This window comes from Leishmania panamensis, assembly GCF_000755165.1.
Source record: "Leishmania panamensis strain MHOM/PA/94/PSC-1 chromosome 20 sequence".
Lineage (NCBI taxonomy): Eukaryota > Euglenozoa > Kinetoplastea > Trypanosomatida > Trypanosomatidae > Leishmania > Leishmania panamensis.
This window is the reverse complement of record NC_025866.1, coordinates 1,377,950-1,395,106: the sequence shown is the minus strand read 5'-3', so window position 1 is coordinate 1,395,106 and position 17,157 is coordinate 1,377,950. Positions and strand designations below refer to the sequence as shown.

The 17,157-nt window shown below is 56.1% G+C and overlaps 4 protein-coding genes across 4 annotated transcripts; all 4 read right to left on the bottom strand.

Annotated features, from left to right (window-relative positions):
• Window positions 1–1,830: 1,830 nt before the first annotated feature.
• Window positions 1,831–2,904, bottom strand: LPMP_203180 (amidinotransferase, putative; the record flags this gene model as incomplete). The annotated part of the gene is made up of 1 exon (XM_010700218.1): window positions 1,831–2,904. One exon carries the CDS (start codon window positions 2,902–2,904, stop codon window positions 1,831–1,833), a length of 1,074 nt encoding a protein of 357 aa, XP_010698520.1.
• Window positions 2,905–4,083: 1,179 nt separating this feature from the next.
• LPMP_203170 (hypothetical protein) lies at window positions 4,084–5,511 on the bottom strand (the record flags this gene model as incomplete). Its single annotated transcript, XM_010700217.1, has 1 exon — window positions 4,084–5,511. The coding sequence occupies one exon, from the start codon at window positions 5,509–5,511 to the stop codon at window positions 4,084–4,086; it is 1,428 nt and encodes a 475-aa protein (XP_010698519.1).
• A 477-nt stretch (window positions 5,512–5,988) lies between these two features.
• LPMP_203160 (hypothetical protein) lies at window positions 5,989–9,627 on the bottom strand (the record flags this gene model as incomplete). The annotated part of the gene is made up of 1 exon (XM_010700216.1): window positions 5,989–9,627. One exon carries the CDS (start codon window positions 9,625–9,627, stop codon window positions 5,989–5,991), a length of 3,639 nt encoding a protein of 1,212 aa, XP_010698518.1.
• Window positions 9,628–10,930: 1,303 nt separating this feature from the next.
• LPMP_203150 (DNA topoisomerase IB, large subunit) lies at window positions 10,931–12,841 on the bottom strand (the record flags this gene model as incomplete). Its single annotated transcript, XM_010700215.1, has 1 exon — window positions 10,931–12,841. One exon carries the CDS (start codon window positions 12,839–12,841, stop codon window positions 10,931–10,933), a length of 1,911 nt encoding a protein of 636 aa, XP_010698517.1.
• Window positions 12,842–17,157: the final 4,316 nt, after the last annotated feature.

Genomic DNA, 17,157 nt, shown 5'->3' with positions numbered 1-17,157 from the left:
CTCACGTGCGGGGTGCAGTGTGCGTCATCGCAACCGGCAGTATTATTATTAGAGTTGAGCCGCAATGCGAAAAAAGATGAAGGGGGAGAGAGGGGGAGAGTAAGTCGACGGGTGAAATGTTGCCGTGCAGAGGGCATCACCGACACACCCACACCCACACACGAACCCACAAAAGGGGGCATGAAGGACCTCTCGCACATTGCCGCCCCCTCCCCTTCATCCCCTTCAGTTGCTGAGATTGAGACCCAACAGCAGTATCCAAAACGTCACAAGCTGGCAGGAGTTCATCGAGTGAATCTGACAACTGTCACTAGTGTCCCTTTCCACCAAGGAATGCCTGTTGGTGAGGGGCTGTGCCGTCTTCTCCCCCACAGCGTCCTGTCACTCTCGCGACGTCTTCTTTATCCTTGTGCCTCGTTTCCGTTCCTCTTCCCACATTGTTGACTTGTTCTATGCCTTCGCTCTTTCTCGAGAGTGTTGCAAGCGCCAACGATGACTTTGAGCTGGTGGAGCCCAGACAGGGTTAGCGAAGAAAATAAAAGGGTAAGCCAGCGACCGAAAACGACTGTGAAGTGGGTATACAGGGGTGGGGGGGGGGTAAACAAAAAACGCGCCGCTCTCTTCTGTTAGCGACGTTCCTTTTCCTCTTTCTAGCCTCTTATTCGCCTCTGCTCTTCCATTTTTATCGCTCTTGTTAATCTCGCAGTACGGCAACTCGGCCTTTCCATGCACCGCTACGGAAAGTAAAGGAAAGAGGGCGATGAGAGTTTGTGGACACTGCCTCACCGAAGACCACACGAAAGGAGACAAACGCGAAGAATAAAAAAGAGAGGGGGAGCGCCACCAGAAACTACCCACAAGTTTCAAGGAACGAGGCGCCTATTTTTCTGGGAATCCAAAGGTCGTATTTCTCTTCGCGCTCTTCCGCTGTGTTGATTTCGTGTGGGCGTATGTGCTTTACAAGGGAGAAACAAAGAGGGAGGCCACCCCCACTGATGCCCAGTGACACGATGCATCGCACTTTCACACCTTTCTCTCCTCAGCCTCCTCCATCTCCACTCTCTGTGAATCCCCGCGTCAGGACAGCGAGAGTCTGTGGCAGCAACGGTAAGAGGAAGGAGGGGGGGGGGGAAACGAGGTGACCACGCAGAGCTAGAACACGGTGCACTCTACAGAGAGGGAAAGAAAAGGACCATGCGAATTCGAAGTCGAACACGCAAAATACAAGTGCGCCCGTCATCAAAATCGACGATGAGAGGCTTAGTGGGGTGAAGGACAAAAAGTTGCAGAGACGCGTGAGAGAGGGCGTGACTGGTGCGCCCTGTGTACGTAGTGATTGTTTTCCATCCTGAGTGCGCCAGTAAAATATTGTGGATCATGGCGCCTCGTCACGTGCACGTGCGTCATCGTATGACGGGAAACAAGTTTGACTCATCGTAAGACACACAAGTATTCACGTCTTCGAGTCATTTCATGAGTACAAGCTTTTTGACTTGTGCGCACAACAACAAAATGATCAGGTAAGAGGCAACAGAGCCCACTCGCGTCGTGGGCCCTGTATCTTCCCTCTTCTCACCTCTCGCCCACTTCACATCGCTTCTCTCTCTCGAAAAGCGTGCGCTTTATTCCTGTCGCTGGGTCGTTCAGCAGGAGACGCGTGGCACCGGAGGGCAGCGGTATTGACAGATATGGGTGGGCAAAGACGCTACGCAAACATGCAGAGAGCGGTGAGCGAAAGCAAGTGAAAGGAAAAAAAGCACATACAAAAAGCGTCCGAAAGCGTCAAGGGACGAGGGGGAGCGTGCGCATCAGCCAGTGCGCCGCATCGGCTCATTTATCAGTACCGAGCCGCAGCACCTCAATCGTGGACGGTTGTGATGGCACAGGCGGCCGGGACCCCAGCGTGTAGGAGGCGGCAATGCAGGAAGGCAGCGAGGTACCGCAGCGGCGCTCGAGGACTTCGCCGTAGAAGGTGTGCACATTCTCCTTGCCGTACCAGTTCATGAGTAACTCACGACTCTTGGAACTGAGTGCTGCCAGGGCCGTTTCTGAGATTACGAGGACGTAGTGCGCGTTGCCGGCGCTCGCACTTCGTGGCTGCACCGGCACCTCCAGCGCACTCCCCGCAAACTTCTCCATCTCTCCCTCACTCAGCTCGAGGATGCAGGAGTAGGTGGCGGAGAGGTGCTCGTAGAAGGCTACCTCCTCCTCCTTGTTGAATAGAAGGCTACTGATGGCCCAGGCGCAGATACCCGTGCCGCACCACCCCAGTAAGTTCGTGTGCGGTATCATGCTCTTGCAGCGCAGAAGAAAGCAGTTTTGAGGGGCAATGTTCAGGTTCTCTGGCCGGCACAGTGCCTCCAATACCTCAGGATGGCTACGCGGAGAAACCACCATGTACACGTATCTGCCGCCAGGCGAAAAGATGAGGGAACCAGACCCCTCCAGGTATTTGCCCTCCTCCTCAAAAGGTCGAAGATCAATCAACTCAATCGTCGCACTCTCCTCAGCGGCCTTGGTGATGTGGTTGACGAGCTGCTTGCGCGCCAGCTCACCCTGGCGATACGGATTCATAGGGTAAAAGACAATGAGGCGGCGCGTAATGACGCCGTTGTCGTCCACGACATTGTGGATGGAAAGGCCGTCCGCGACACACACGCTCTCGCCGCGCTCTTCCAGAGGTCCCCGGTACGGCCTCGGCTCGCGTGATTGGTGAACGACGACGGTGCTGATGCCGCAGTTAACCTTGAAGAAAGTCTCTAGTTCGGTGACAAGCGAGCAGACCTGCGAGTGATCCATGTCGGCCCTCGCGTTGCTGACGTGCATGGACTGAATAAGGGCGTTGTCCTTCGTCTTCGGGTCGGGCCCGAAGGTGAGAGGGTCCACCAAGATTACAGAGGTCATTGACTTCGCGAGACGAGAGTGAGAGGCCACAAAGAAGGGAGACACAGACACGAAACCCAATGAGGTGCCTAACGACGCACAGGCAGCAGCAACTGTGAACCCAAGGCAGGTTGGCTTCAGTTGATGCAGGCGAGAGGCAGGCAGCGAGTGCGATGGTAGTAATAAAGGAAAGCAGTGACTTACAACTCCTGTGATCAAAGCGCACAGGACCGTCAACCCCGAACGCTGGAATATTGCGTCGTTTTCCAGAAAAAAAAAGGAGAGGAGAGCCGGACTCGAGTCACGGACGAGAGGTGCAATGGAAGCAACGCTACACGGGAAGTGCGTTTGGCGTGCTCGTCTGTACGCAGAGAGGCGTGGGTAAGGTCGAGTGAGGAGAGAGGAGGGGGGGGGGGAAACAGCGAGGGTGCCGAGTAACGTAAGTATGTGCGTGTGCCGTTGGTGAGATAGGATGGATGGCTGATGTGTTGATGCAAGTGATGATTTGATATGTAGAGTTGAAGCGACGTCCTTATTGATTTCGTTATTGTTTCTGCTACAGAATGACATGAGAGACTGCAAAGAAACCACCGATAATACAAAAGACCGGAGAGAGAAGTAATGCGAAAGAGAGAGAGAGACACACAAATCCGCCTTCACTAGAGAAGAGAAAAACTCAACTTTGGCGAGGAAATAGTCAAACCGTCGGGGAGGGGTAGGGGACGGTAGCAATCAATAAGTGTTGGCGCACAGCAGCGATGCGGATGTGCGGATGCGTCTTTCTTGATGCCCCCCGCCCCGCCCCGCCCTCCCTCTCACTCACACACATCCACACAGAGAAAGAAAAACGCCACTTCTGTGCGTCTGCAGAGAGGTGGGGGTACTTGTCGGCTTGTGTAGCGACGTCATCTTTTTTTTTTTACATTTCCCTTTTCATACCCGTACTCCCAACACCCAAATGGAAAACGCCCTTGCGCCACACCCACACAGACGAGGTAAGACAGCACGGATACACAAAGGAAAGCGACACCACGAGGGAGCGCAGGCGAGGTACTCCTGCACAGACGCCCCTTTCACCTTCGCGCCTGGCTTCGATCGGGTGGTGTTGTGTGTGCGTGCGGCTTCTCCTTGACGCAAAGCAAGTGCAAAGAGAGACCCCCAAAGCATGCGGAATGTATTTCCTCGTTTCCTTTGTGCTTCTCACGCCAAGAACATGTTGGCCATGGACTCCAGCTGTTCCACCTGCTCCCCCGAGAGCCCCAGCTTCCCTTCATTGTGCCGGACTGCCTTGAAGAAGGTGGCAACGAAAGGCACAGCACCTTTGTTTGCATTCCATGCGGTGAAGCCCAGCTTGCACGCAGACAATAGCACCTCCGCCTGGGTCTCGTTAAGCACCATTGTCGGATCTCCAGCAGCCTGGCGGATGCATCGGGAAAGCTCGCCAAAAAGTAGTGGTACAGTGGGATCCAACATGCCACGCTCCATGACGAGCTGCGCGATAAGGGTAACGGCACTATTGGCCGACGCGTTTGCGGGCACGAGGCTCTCGGTGCGCTGCCGCTTCACTACGAGCCCGTCTGTGCCTACTTCGTACTCCTCATACGGCTCCATGTCGATGTCCGGGAAGTGCTTCGACGCTTTGCACCGCTCCTCGACGGGGTTGATGGGAGCCCTGCCGAGAATGCGCACGCGGTACGCTGCCGCGCGCTCTTTGCGGTACTCCTCCGCCGAAACACCTTCGAGGCGCAGTTTGAAGTGTGCGATCGCCTCCGCTGGCACGTACGGGTTGTAGCCGAATTGTTGATGAAAGGCGGTTGCCACCCCTGGGTCCGGGGTGCAGAGTAGCTGATCTTCTGCGGACGGCACGCGCCCTTTTTTGTACTGCGGCTTCTCACGCACACAGTTGGAGCACCGACGGCGAAAGTGTCGATTGATGACACCGCACGCCGAGCACTTCCAGTCCCCCATCCGGCACTCCGCCGGCAGCGAGCCCTCTTCGCCGGGAGGGTGGTACAGACGGCAGTTGTCACCCCAGCTGCAGTGTCCCTGCAGGTAGTCGACACACGGTTGGCCAAAGTCGTTGAGGCCGTCCTCGTCCTGCATGGCCACCTCCTCGCGCGCCCACTCCTCCTCCTCCGCCTGCTGCTGCTGCTTCACCTCGTTCGGGTGGTCGACGGCCCAAAGGCGCTCCTTTTTGGCGATCCACAGCGCATCCACGACATGACGCGGAAAAACATTTTCCCAGTGCTCCACGAGTGTCTCGTACTTGCCGGTGAGCTCGGGATCCTCGTATGGGATGTGGTCTCGCCCCACCTCTAGAATGTACTTGCCGGCAATGTAGCCGTACTTGTCGCGGTCTTCCTTACATAGCTTGTCAAGCACATACCAGCAGGCGAGCTGTTTCTGCCCTGTCCAGGTCTTGATATGACGGAAGAGTGCTCCGACAACAAGCTCGTAGTCAAGAAGGGTGTCGCCGACCTCGCGTGCCAGTGCGGCGGCTTCGGTGATGGTCTTTTTACCAGGCTTCTCGATGGCGCGTAGGCGAGCGCAAAAGGTGGCGTAGCGAACAAGTGTGTCTCGATCGATCTCGGGTGGGTCTTGGAAGTACTCCTCACCGCCACCAAACATTTTTTTCTTCGCTACGGCGCACCAGCGCACTTGATTCAGTGCATAGAATTCACGCTTGTGAGTGGTGCTTGCACGCGAGCCCCTCCTACTGCTTTTCTTCGTGTTGAACTGGCGCTCATATGCGTATGTGAATGGTTGATATGATGGAAGAGTAGAGAGGGAAACAGAAGGGAGAGCGGCATAGAGAGAGAGAGAGAGAGAGAAGGTTGCTGATGGCAAGAAAAAACGGGTACCGCTGTTTTTCGTGCTGATACTACCCTTCCGCCCTAATGCATGAGACCACGGAGACCGCAGCCTTGTCCCGCCCGCTATCGCAAGCGCATCTTTCTCTCTCATCACGGCACTCTGCATCTTTCATGTAGTGAAAGGGACACAGAGACAAGGCTTGGGTTGCCTTATCCAGAAGCTGTACGCAGTCGGTAGTGTCCTTGCTTGTGTTGCTTCTCACTTCATCAGCGTTTCGTATAGCGTTGCGTGTCATGCTCTTTCACAAAAAATCTTATGTTGAATAGTCTCCAGGAATTGGTGTCGCTCGTCTTGTAGTGCAGCCACAAGCTTCTCCAGTCGATGTACCTCCGTTTCCAGAGAGGCGCACTGCCCTTCCAGTTGCTCGACAACCGTGAAGGAGGGCGCCGGCGGCCCTGGTGGGGGCGGTAGTATAGAATCGACTCTGTAGGATGCGTGCGATTGTGGCAGCCTTTCCTGTGTGCAGTGCCTCTGCCGAGAGAGGTGAAGGCTCCGTAGAGTTTCTATGAGGTAGCCGCGATCGGTCTCAAGCTGCTTCGCCAGCTCCACCAAAGCCTCCACATCAGCAGCAGGGTACGGCGATTCCACTTCGCCCGGTGCGTCTGCCAGCTTCTCCGCCCTAGACAATGACTGCACAATGGCTCGACGGGCAGTTGTGGTGGAGGGAAGGCAACTCGGCTTTGAAACGTCGTAGAGCCTGGGAGAAGTTGACTTTACTGGAGGCACCAACACAGTGGGGGATGACCCAACCCCCGGAAGTGCGAATGGAGGCTGTCCTGAAGACGGTGGTGAGGGCCCTGGTTGCGCCGTAGCGGCGTCAGCGTTGTGGATGCATCGAGTCGGCCCACTGATCTGGTTCCTCGTCTCGGATGGAAAAAGAATACGCATTGCTGGCGGCTGCGGAAGCTCACGGGTGGGGCCACTGTACAGTACTTGGGCCTTCGTGGCATTGCAGACTGGCTGCGGCTGCTGCCACCACTTCGGCGAGGTAGCCCGGAGGAACGGTGTGGCTGCACCGCTTGTGGCGCTGAGGCCAGCTTTTAGCGAGGTTCCCGTAGCGGAAAGCCCTGCTTCTTCGTCAGAAGAGCTGTGCGCACAGGAGTCGTTACGCATTTCTTTTACGCTTACGGACTCTGGAGAGTGCGGTGGGCATGTGCGCCTCTCGCGGGCTGCTGAGGGACGCCAGACAGAGGTGATGACAGGGCATGCTGCCAGTGCTACGGGCGTGTCTGCAGCATCCTCATCAGGCGCTGAGGTGAGAGATGGTACAGGTGTCGCTGTGCTGCAGGTTTCTCTGCTAGGCGTTAGAGCGTCCGCCAGGGCGTGGCACAGCACCGTAATGCGCGGCGACGGTGTACGGGTGGCCAGGTGCGGCATTACCGGTGCGGGGGGTGCTAGCGCAAAGAGGGTGCCTGTACTGTGTGGCACATCAGCCAAGACGCGGCGCCGAGCTGCCGTACACCGCTCGCTTGCCCTCTTTTCCGCCTTGAACTTCCATGTGCGAAACGCCACGTCCAGCAGGTGCTGCGCCACCAGTGCAGATGTCTGCTTGCACCGCAGGCGTAGAATGGACGATGCTGCCGTTTTTTGGCGAAACAGGTTCCACACTCTACGGAGCTGCCGCGTGCGGAAGAGCCGGTGTAGCTGCATTCGCCGCCGCCAAAGGGTAAAGAAGCCGCGCTTGCGCTCAACGTAGGTCACCTGGGCAATAAGGCCACCCCAGGACGGACTCCGCAGGTGTGCAGCAGCGCCGTCGCTGACCTTTTCACGGATGTATGCGGCGCCAATGCGTGTTTGCCAACGATGTCGCAGCGCCGAGCACCACTGCTGAACAACTCGCCGCTTGCAACGTCGACGCGCGAGCATCTCAAAGGCGTGAAGAGACTCGACGCAAGCAGATTCCTTCAACGAGACCGAGTCTTGCGGGACAGCGTGAACTGTAGCGTTTGCGTCTGTGTGTCCTGCGGCCTCGCGGTCCGGCACCGGCGGTTGCGTCCGGTCGGTTTGAGGGCGAGCAGTGGGACGCGGAACCACGTCCCTAGGCAGCAACCCAGCGTTCGAAAACGACGACGTCATGGACACCCTTGTGCATTCTATCGTCACGTCCTGCGCATTGCGGTGGTCGAGCTGCGACGGTGACGATAGGGTGCTAAGGAGAGATGGTGGTTCCTTTTCAAGCGCGTCCAAGACGCTCGTTTGCGCCTCTGCCACTGCCTCTACCGGTATACAGCCAGTGACTTTTGTGCCAAGGCTGGCTCCCTGTTGTTTCACCTCTACCCGGTCCTCTGCGACACCTCTCTTGGTAGTCTTGCACTTCGCTGCTGCGGTACCGAATTGAACGACCAGCCGCCGCGGCCCTGTCGCGTTAAACTCTGCTGCCGCCGTCGCCGCCGGCGCGCAATGCGAGACGGCATGCAGCCATACCTCGCAGAGGCGGTCGACATCGTGGGACGTCAGCGTCTGCCCCATAACGCGCGAGATGCGCAGGAGCAGTGTGCACAAGTGGACATCAAGAGAGACGATCGTCTGCCGGAATGCGTCCTTCGACCAGGCCTTACACGTGTCGGCCGCCTCAGAGGTGTCAGCGCGGCGCAAGGACCTCCGACTCCAGTCCAGCTCCTTGCTGGAAAGCAGGTGCGATAGCGACTGCAGCACATTCGCGTGGGTGGATGAGGTGTCCGAAAGCAGCGAGCAAGAGGAAACAGTGCTGAGGTTCGTAATCTCGCTCGGGTCTATGGGGTCGGATCCAAAGTAAGCGACCGTGGTGGACATGATGTCGGCTGCCCTGCCGCATTTCTCGTCTGCGACCTCACATGCGCCTTTCTTATCTGTGACGCTTGTGTGGATGCGCGCGCGTGGTGCTTTTGCTCCGGCGGGTTGCGCGCTGTTGCGCTCACTGCAAGAACCCGAGGTTGTGCACAGACGACGACGATCGCGCACAAGCTGGCGAGCCATGTGCGCCGCCCCAGCAACCCCGACCCGGGACAGTGCGTGCGCTACCCCCCGCTCCAGCAGCAGCTCCATACTTGCCGGTTCGCCCAAGTCATGAAAGACGTGGCCGCGTTGGCGCAACTCGCGGTGCAGTCGCTGACGCTTTTCGATGTCCACCAGAAATGCCAGGAGCTGCATGCGGTAGAGCAACTCTGGCAGCAGAGCTGATTCCCGCAGAAGGCACAATGCTGCATGTTTCACTTCTGCTGTTGTGACGGCGGAGCTGTCGAGTTTGCGCAGTCGACAGGTGCTCGGGGACACTTCCTGCGGCCACGAGCAGATCCGCAGCAGATGTGCGCGATAGTGTGGCAGCCGTGTCACTGGATTGTACTCCAGTGAAAGGTATTGTAAATCAGGCAGCATAGCGAGTGGCTCGCAATCCTCGATGGTTTGGATGCGGTTGCCCAGAAGTGACAGGCAAACGCAGTGCCTGAACTGCACTATGCCCAGCAGGTTCGAGATGCGGTTGCGCGAGAGCAGCACTGTGTGCAGACTCATGGCAATACCTACATTGAAGCAACTCAAGTAGGAGTCCTCGTTGGCTGCCGGTTTCTTTTTCTTGGCTGGTGAGTTACTGCTGCTGCCCACGCCAGGGTTGGCGGCGAGGCCAGAGGAGGTGGCCTGCCTCTGCAGGACATGGTCGCAGTCGCTCTCGGCGCTCCGTTGCTGTGCACGACGACTGCATCGAGAAGCCTGCACAAGCACACGAGCACTCTCGGCGACACTAACAGGTGCACTCTTCGCGGTCAGGGCCGACAGCACAGAGGGGTAGATATCCACCACGGTAATCCCCTGCGCGTTGCAGGTCATCTTTTCCAACGAGGAGCTAACAAGGCGCGGGTTCGCCCGCACTGCGGATGACAGCGTTATACTCGACATGGATACCACCACACCAGAGATGACAGTGGAAGAAGAGCGCAAGGCAGTGCCCCGCCACTCAGGGAGCGGCAGCAAGTAGTGCGAGCGAAGGTGGAGGTGCGACCGAAAATGCGCAACAAACAAACACCACACAACCTCGGCAGTGCCGTTTCCCGTCGTTCTCTATGCGTCAAGGCGAGGGGAGGGGGCCGTACTGCAGCCCTGCTCACCACCACCGCTTTTATGAGCGTCAGTGTAAGGAGAATAAGGCGAAGTGGCAAAAGCAACACCCACGCCCCAAAACAGCAGTGCAGTCAAGTGACTCTGCTGTTGCTTGCTTGTCTGCAGAGTTTTTTTTTGGTGTGTGTGTGTGTGAATTGCGGTCTTTTGCGTCTTGGATGGCGGCGCCGGTGTTGCGTTAGTAGAGCTGATTTGCGGGTTGCCGCCTCAAGAGAGGGTGAGAGAACAAAGATGCGTCAGGACAGTGGGAAGGGGTGGGTAAAAGGTGAATATCTGCAAGGGGAAGATGAGGGGTAAGCAGATGGAGCATTTCAGGGCTCCTCCGTCACACTAGCTGTACCTGCGTTGCTGCAAGCGAAGCATTCCAGGCGGTGCTGCTATACATGTCTTGCACACGGCCGTGTGTAGTTGTCATTACTTAGGTGTCGCTTCCTGGCACCGCACGCTGTGACACAAGGCAGCAGTGATGGAAAGCGCGCATGACTTTCCGTTTGCTAGCTCTCCGCCGGTCTATTGGGAGCATCGACATCAGCCCTTTCTCTCTCTTCACCGGACAAGCCCTCGCATCATGGCAGTGGTGACGGTGCAGTCGCGTATACGCCGATCGCACGACGACAACGACAAGTCAATCCGTTAAAGAGAGAAAAAAGATGAAATCGAGACACACACGTACGCACCCACGCACGAGCTGTACTGCATGCAGGAACCGAGCGCGTGCGTTAAAGGTTGAAAGCCAGCCAAAAACCCAAGGACACGTGCACGGGGGCATACGAGGGATGGGGGCTGAAGGGAAGGGGGGAGTGCAGGTGGTCAAATCAAGCCGGCTCTCCTCCACAAAACCCAGGCATCAGGATCTAGCGAGCGGCCATCACGAAGGCCATGGGGGAGGGGGTAGGCACGCACCCCCCAGTCATTCGTAGATGTGCATACAGGAGAACAAAGTAGAGAGCGTCGATGTCGTTATACACAATAGCGCAGAGTCGGAGCACACTCAGCGCCACACAGCACCCGTCCCCCGTCCGTGGCGAGTGGAAGTGTACCTCTTTACGCCCTTTTCCAGTCATAGGTGATGCAGAATTCGTACCTACACCCTCAGAGCTGCGAGAGGCACGTCATCGTCGTCGCTGGCCGACTCCTTGGCGGCGCGGTGCCGCTTGACACCAGCTGTCTTCTTCGTCTTGGCTGCCATAATCGTGAGCGGCATATCGTCCTCGTCTTCCTGCTTCGACTTCTTTGGTGTCTTCTTAGACGACTTACTGCTTGCCTTCTTGCTCGAACCCTTCGAACTCTTCTTGGCAGCCTTCGTCTTCTTACCAGCCTTCTTCTTGCGAGATGCAGACTTGGTCTTCTTGGTGCCCGATGAGGATGTCTTCTTGCCAGAGCGCACGTGCGGTGCCGTACGCTTCGCCACGATTTCCTCAAACTCCTTCTTCTGCTCCTCCGTGCCGTAGCTCGCAAGCCACTCACGCTGCATGCGGTCCTGCTCTTCCAGAAACTCTTTTGCGGCCTCCTCGACCGACTTTTTCTTGGCAGTCACCTCCGCCTTCTCCAGTAGCTCAATCATCTTGCGAGTGTACTCAGACTTGGTGGTCAGCTGCATCATCTGCAGCTTGAAGTTCTTCGAGATGGCTTTTTGATGGTTGCACAAAATCGCCACCTCGGTATTAGCCTTGTTGAAGTAGGCCAGCTTGTCCGCGATAGACCACTTAGAGTCGACAGGTTTTTCCTTGAACCACTTATCGAGGGTGATGGAGGCATTGTAGGTACGGAACACCTTGGCAGAGAGGCCGTTCATGAAGGACTTGAGGTGATCATTCAGCTGCGTCGGGTTGAGTTGATCAAAGATGTCCGTGCCCGGCGACTTACGACGAGTAAAGCGCTGCAGCAGCGCGTACACCTCTGGGAGAACGGCGACGTCGTTCTGGTAACGGATCGAGTCCTTACCCAGAAAGTCGAACCGCACGATGTTGTCCGACATCAGCTGAATGTGTTCCACACGCAGCGAGCAGCAACCCACCGTGTCCGCCTCATCCTCGCCCTTCTCATTACCCACACGGAGGGCAAGACGGTCAATGAAGTACATGGCGACAGCCCGCTGCGCCACGTGCACATCGTTAGACTTGAAGTCCTCCATGTAGGATGCTCGAATGTCATCCACTTTGTCCTTGAGCTTGCGCGCCTTCTCAAACTTCATCATGTCAGACTGTCCCTTGACGCTGGAAGACGCGGCGAGCATCACGTACTTTGCGTTACCAACCACGCTGTCACGCCACATGGCAAGCCATGTCACGGTATGGTCGTGCTGCACAGCACCCCATTTATGTCCTGCAGGTGGAACCGGCACCTCGGCTGTCTCGCCAATGTTGATTGTAATGCCCTCCGGCTGCACGCGCGCCTTCAGTTTGCCCATCAGCGGGTGCTTGCCGCGCCCACGAAACAGGCCCGGTGGCTCAACGCGGAAATTCGCCACCTGCTCGCGACGCCCGTCCCACATGCAGTAGCGGTACGGCTCAGCATCCATGTCCTGCTTCTCCTTGATGGATTTCTTCTCTTCTTTCGTCCGGTTGAACTTCTTTTCCCGCTCGACGAGGTACCACTGATAGATGGGCTCGAAGTCGCACAGTTCCAGGCGACGGATGGGGTGCTGCCGCTTGTCCAGAATCTCGCGCCAGCTTTCGAAGAAGTTGCGTCGGAACGCCTCCATGCGGTAGTAGTCGTGCTCCTTCATCACGGCGAACATTGTCGCCACCTCCTCCTCCTCCGGCGTCATCTTGAACTCGCGTCCATCGTAGAAGATGGAGATACCGTGGGGCTCGTACTCGGGCGGAAAAAGGACCCCGTTATGGCTCAGCGTCTCCCAGCGACGCTCACCCTTCATGGCAATACGGAGGTTTTCCTGCTCCCACCAGTTCAGGTCCTCCTCGTTGTTTTCCTCATCCTCATTGGAGTGGCTCTGCTCTCGCTTCACCGCCATTTTTCTATCTTCTACCTTCATGGCGCTGCTGCTGCTGTTCCCGTGACAGAGGACAAGGCAAAGACGAGTGCCCAAGTAGAATGCTAGCGAGCGAAGGATGAGTAGAGGGAGCGAGAAACGCCCACACCCCCGCACAGACACAGAGAAAACAAAATGAATCCCCACAAAGCGGCACCTTTCACGTTCATGTGCGTCTGCAATGTGAAAACACAAGCAAACAAACTTGGAGGGAGAGAAAAGAGCAGGAAAACAAACGACCAGGAGAGCACCGACAGCGAGACCTCGACGACACGACTCTGCATGCCCAGACAGATACGTGCACCCGACAAGAAATTCAAAAACCAGCTGAGGCGCGAAACAAAATGGCGTTGCTGCTAGACTGAAGGATGTGAGAGAGGGTGGGATAAGGTGGGGGATACGAGTAAACGACAAGGAAAAGAAAAGAAATGTGACAACAGACCAACGCACCGATACAGATCGTCGCCCTAGGCAGGCACGGAGGGGAGCCTCTCGTGTCTCGGTTGCTACTTATCTGCCGTTTTATTTCTATTGCCGTTAGCGCAGCCTTCGCAACAAACGAAAGACAGCCCAGGCGAGAACGAGAGAGAGCAAGAAGGCAAATAACGCCGACACACACGTGGAAAGGAGGGGGAGCTAGATGTCACTGTTGACTAATGGAGCACTATGTGAAGGGTAAATTCATAAGACAGGCGCATGGGTGTACAGGGGCGTAGGCGTGTGGAGGGAAAAAGTGCCACCGCAAGTGATAGGCTCGTGTGTGTGTGTGTGTGATCTGGAAAAAAAAGTAGAAAAGAAGGGAAAAGGTTCCACGATTGCTGAAGTAGAACGTGTAGCGGCTAAGATAGCCAGCCTTGGTGGCGGAATGCCAACCATCATCAGCGCCGCGCATATGGTGCTGTGCTCAAACGAGCAGGTGTCTATAGAGGCCAGTGTGTCCCGGCCACAACAGCAGGCAATCAGTAGAGAGCGCTGTCGAGAACGAGACACGGTGATGCTCAACGCTGTCATTACTGTGAAGCAACTTTTACACGCCCTAATGTGGGTGCGGGGTGTCAATGAGAACCATATAGCCGAGAGAGGGAGCGATGGAAACTCTAGAGGGCTTGATAGATTCGTGGTTGCACTCTAAGAATAGCGCACGCTACGTACACAGTCGCGAATCAAATGCAGACTTCACGTAATGCGCATGAACCCCCCCCCCCCACACACACACACAGCGCAATCCCAAAGCGAACATCAATCATAGACTGTGTTGTACATTCATCGCCACTCGAACACGTAGACGAGTGGAGAGGTGGTCCAAAGAGAGAGACAAAACAGCCCCTGGTACCATTAGAAATCGGAGGTGTACCCCGAAAAGAAATAAACCCACAGCTGCTTACAGCCGTGCGCACATACAAAATGGGGCAGAGGAAAAAGAAAGCGAAAGAAAACGACAGAGCTGCAAAACAAGTGTAAACGGCAAATAAAGCGGAGGGAGAAGAGGAGTGGAGAAGACGTGCTGCCTTGAGAGGGAAAACAAGACGTCTTCAGAGATATATACACACACACAGGAGATTGAGATCGAGAGGAGTGTCATCGGTCTCATGACGTTTCGTTGCTATTTTTTTTTTGGGTGGTTGTTGTTTCTGAGCCTGTGCCATCCAATCTGTACAAACAACTACGTATGCCTGTGTGTCGCACTGAGAGAAGAATAAGCGGTGATGTGATGAGGCCCGCCGCTCCTAAGTTGCAAGGATGTGTGTTCCTCCTCCTCACTGAGTCCATACTCGAAAATTCTCCACACACACGCGCACATAATCGACCCACCCCAGAGAGACGAGTTGCAGCCGCACACAGGGAAGTCATAACCTTTGCATCCCTTACTCGTGTTAGCAGACCTTGTAGAAGCCTGCAGCGAGGAAAGGAGGTGAGGGGGGAGGTGGGTCGAGTGACCAAACGTAGATGGTGGTGGTGGCGGAAGGGAGGAGGCACTAATACGGAGGCAGCGGTAAAAAGGGAAAACCAAAAACAAAAGAATCCACTACACACGTAAGCGCATGGAAGAAAGTGAGAAGGTGCAGGAAAGAGCGATGTAAAAGGCGATACTAAAAGACCGACTGACGCGGGAAGGAGAGAGGGAGACGTGGTTGCCATCAAGTCACTTGGCACGAGGAAAAAAGTCGGGCTGTGGTGACACCGGGGTGCCGAGAGTACACAGCGGCGAGGAGGGTGCGCTGCGCCTCCCTCCCTGGTGTACTTTTTGTACGCATGCTGCCTGCACGAACTGTACAGGACGTCTGCACGAATGAGCGTATTAGTCAGTCAGCCGGTGCTCTGCGGGGACAGAGCGTGGGGCTGATTGCCACTCTGCGGGTTTCCCCTCTCGCACGAAGGCGTCGGCGAAAGCGAACAAAAAGTTGTCAACCCCAAATCCTCGTCGAGGTCTGGGAAGCGATCACTGTTGGCATCTTTCAGCGGCGCGGCCGTCATTAACGGCAATGCACTCGAGTCCAGTGTAGACCCGCCATGGCCTAACGGAGGGGCTGCCGCGCTGCTTACGCTTTTCAGGGAGATGGAGTACTGGAACTCGCTGGTAGTGTGGCTGAAGTGTCATCACTAGGACGCGCGGCAAATGTCTCGGTATCAGGAGCCTTTTCAACGCAGCGTTGGGTCTTGCCGTCGTTGCCGTCTTCTGAAGAATGACGCGACGGAGAGGGGGGGGGGGGCGGCCGTGGCAGGATGCAGATTCACTGGGGCTGACGGCAGCGAGATGCTGGTCTCTTAGTTGAATCGGGGTTGTGATAACTTTGGGAGTTGCTGTGGCGGCTACGTTGGCATCTTTCGACTGCTGCTGGTCATTGTGCTAAATTTGGCAGAATTATCTCCGCCATCCTCCCTGGTGCTGCTGCTCACATCAGAGAGGGCCTCCCGCTCGGCAGCGGCTGGCTGTGGTTGCCGAATGACAGCCGCGGTGGTGACACGCGACGCGAGTTGCTGTCGGCCTCCACATTGGTATTGCTGCTCTTACTGTTCATAAGCACCATGTCGCTGCGTTGTCGTCTCGTCCTCAACAGTTGCCCACCTGTTGCTGTTCTGCTGTTGTGCACTCGATCTGATCTGGACTGCTGCTTACCGACATACGTCGGCGCATCTGCCGGTGGCACTAGTACAACTTGGTTGGTCGCAGACGATGTGGCGGAGAAGGAAGCGTCGCGGTTTGCATCGCTAGAGTTGCGCGTTGCAAGAGGTACATGCATGCGTGATCATTGAGGCCGACCGGTCCAGCCACATCATACGGAAGACCTACTCTCGCATCGGATGTGAGGGTGACGTCTCTGAGCGGCATAGGAGGCGCCGACATGCGAGTTGTGTCCTCCATCTTGACCCCTCTGCGACATTTTCTTTGTTTCGTTTTGTGTAGCGAGGAAACACGCAAACAGCGAGGCACAGAGAGAAGGAGCTACACAGATCCGCGATAGCTGCAGAATCTGATGAGCAGCCCTGCGATACGGGGACCTGAGCGAAGAGCAGCACAACCACTCCTCTTTTTTTATTTATTTGCTACGCCTTGTGGGTACGCGCGATCGCTCGTTTTGTTCAACTCCACACGGAGCGCAGTGAGTGCGGCGATGGGTGTGCGTCCTCTCTGCACATGCCAGATTACACAAAGAAAGACTGACCTGAAAAAAGTGCAAAAAGAACCCCCCCACACACACACGCATGCACGACGATGACATTCACGCGAAAGGGAGGGAGTGGCAGCGAGAGAAGAGACTCGAGCAGGAGGAGCGGACAGCTCAAGAGAGGACATTATATAGATGAATGAGGGCTTCGAAGCAGCTCCAGAAATGCACATTTTTTTCATGAGAGCTGATAATACGGACAAGAGAGGCGAGGAGTCCGCCTCATCGGTACATGCGTTTTGTCTGTGGCATTCGGAAGTGTCTGTGTGTAGATGAATCAGAGCACAAAGGAGACGCTGTATCCTCTTGTACCTTTTGCTGGTCTTGTGGCTGCTAAACATCGCCCGTTTACAGACAAAGAGGAAGGCAAAGCGAGAGGGAGAAGTCCAGAATGTCTGGTCGCACTACTGGTGGGTGCGACCAGGGCATAGCAAGGCCCAAAAAGCGTTTCGCTCTGTCTGAGGCGCACATAGTACTGGGAGAAGAAAGGCTTCAGACATGGACGTGCGCGCCTCGGTGTTATGCGGGCACAACTGCCATAGAAAAAAAGGAAAAGCACAACGAAAGCCGCGAAAGTGACTTGTGTGTGTGTCGGTGGATGAGGAGAAGACGGGGTGGGCGAGAGGCGTGAGGGGGGGGGGCGGCGTAGAG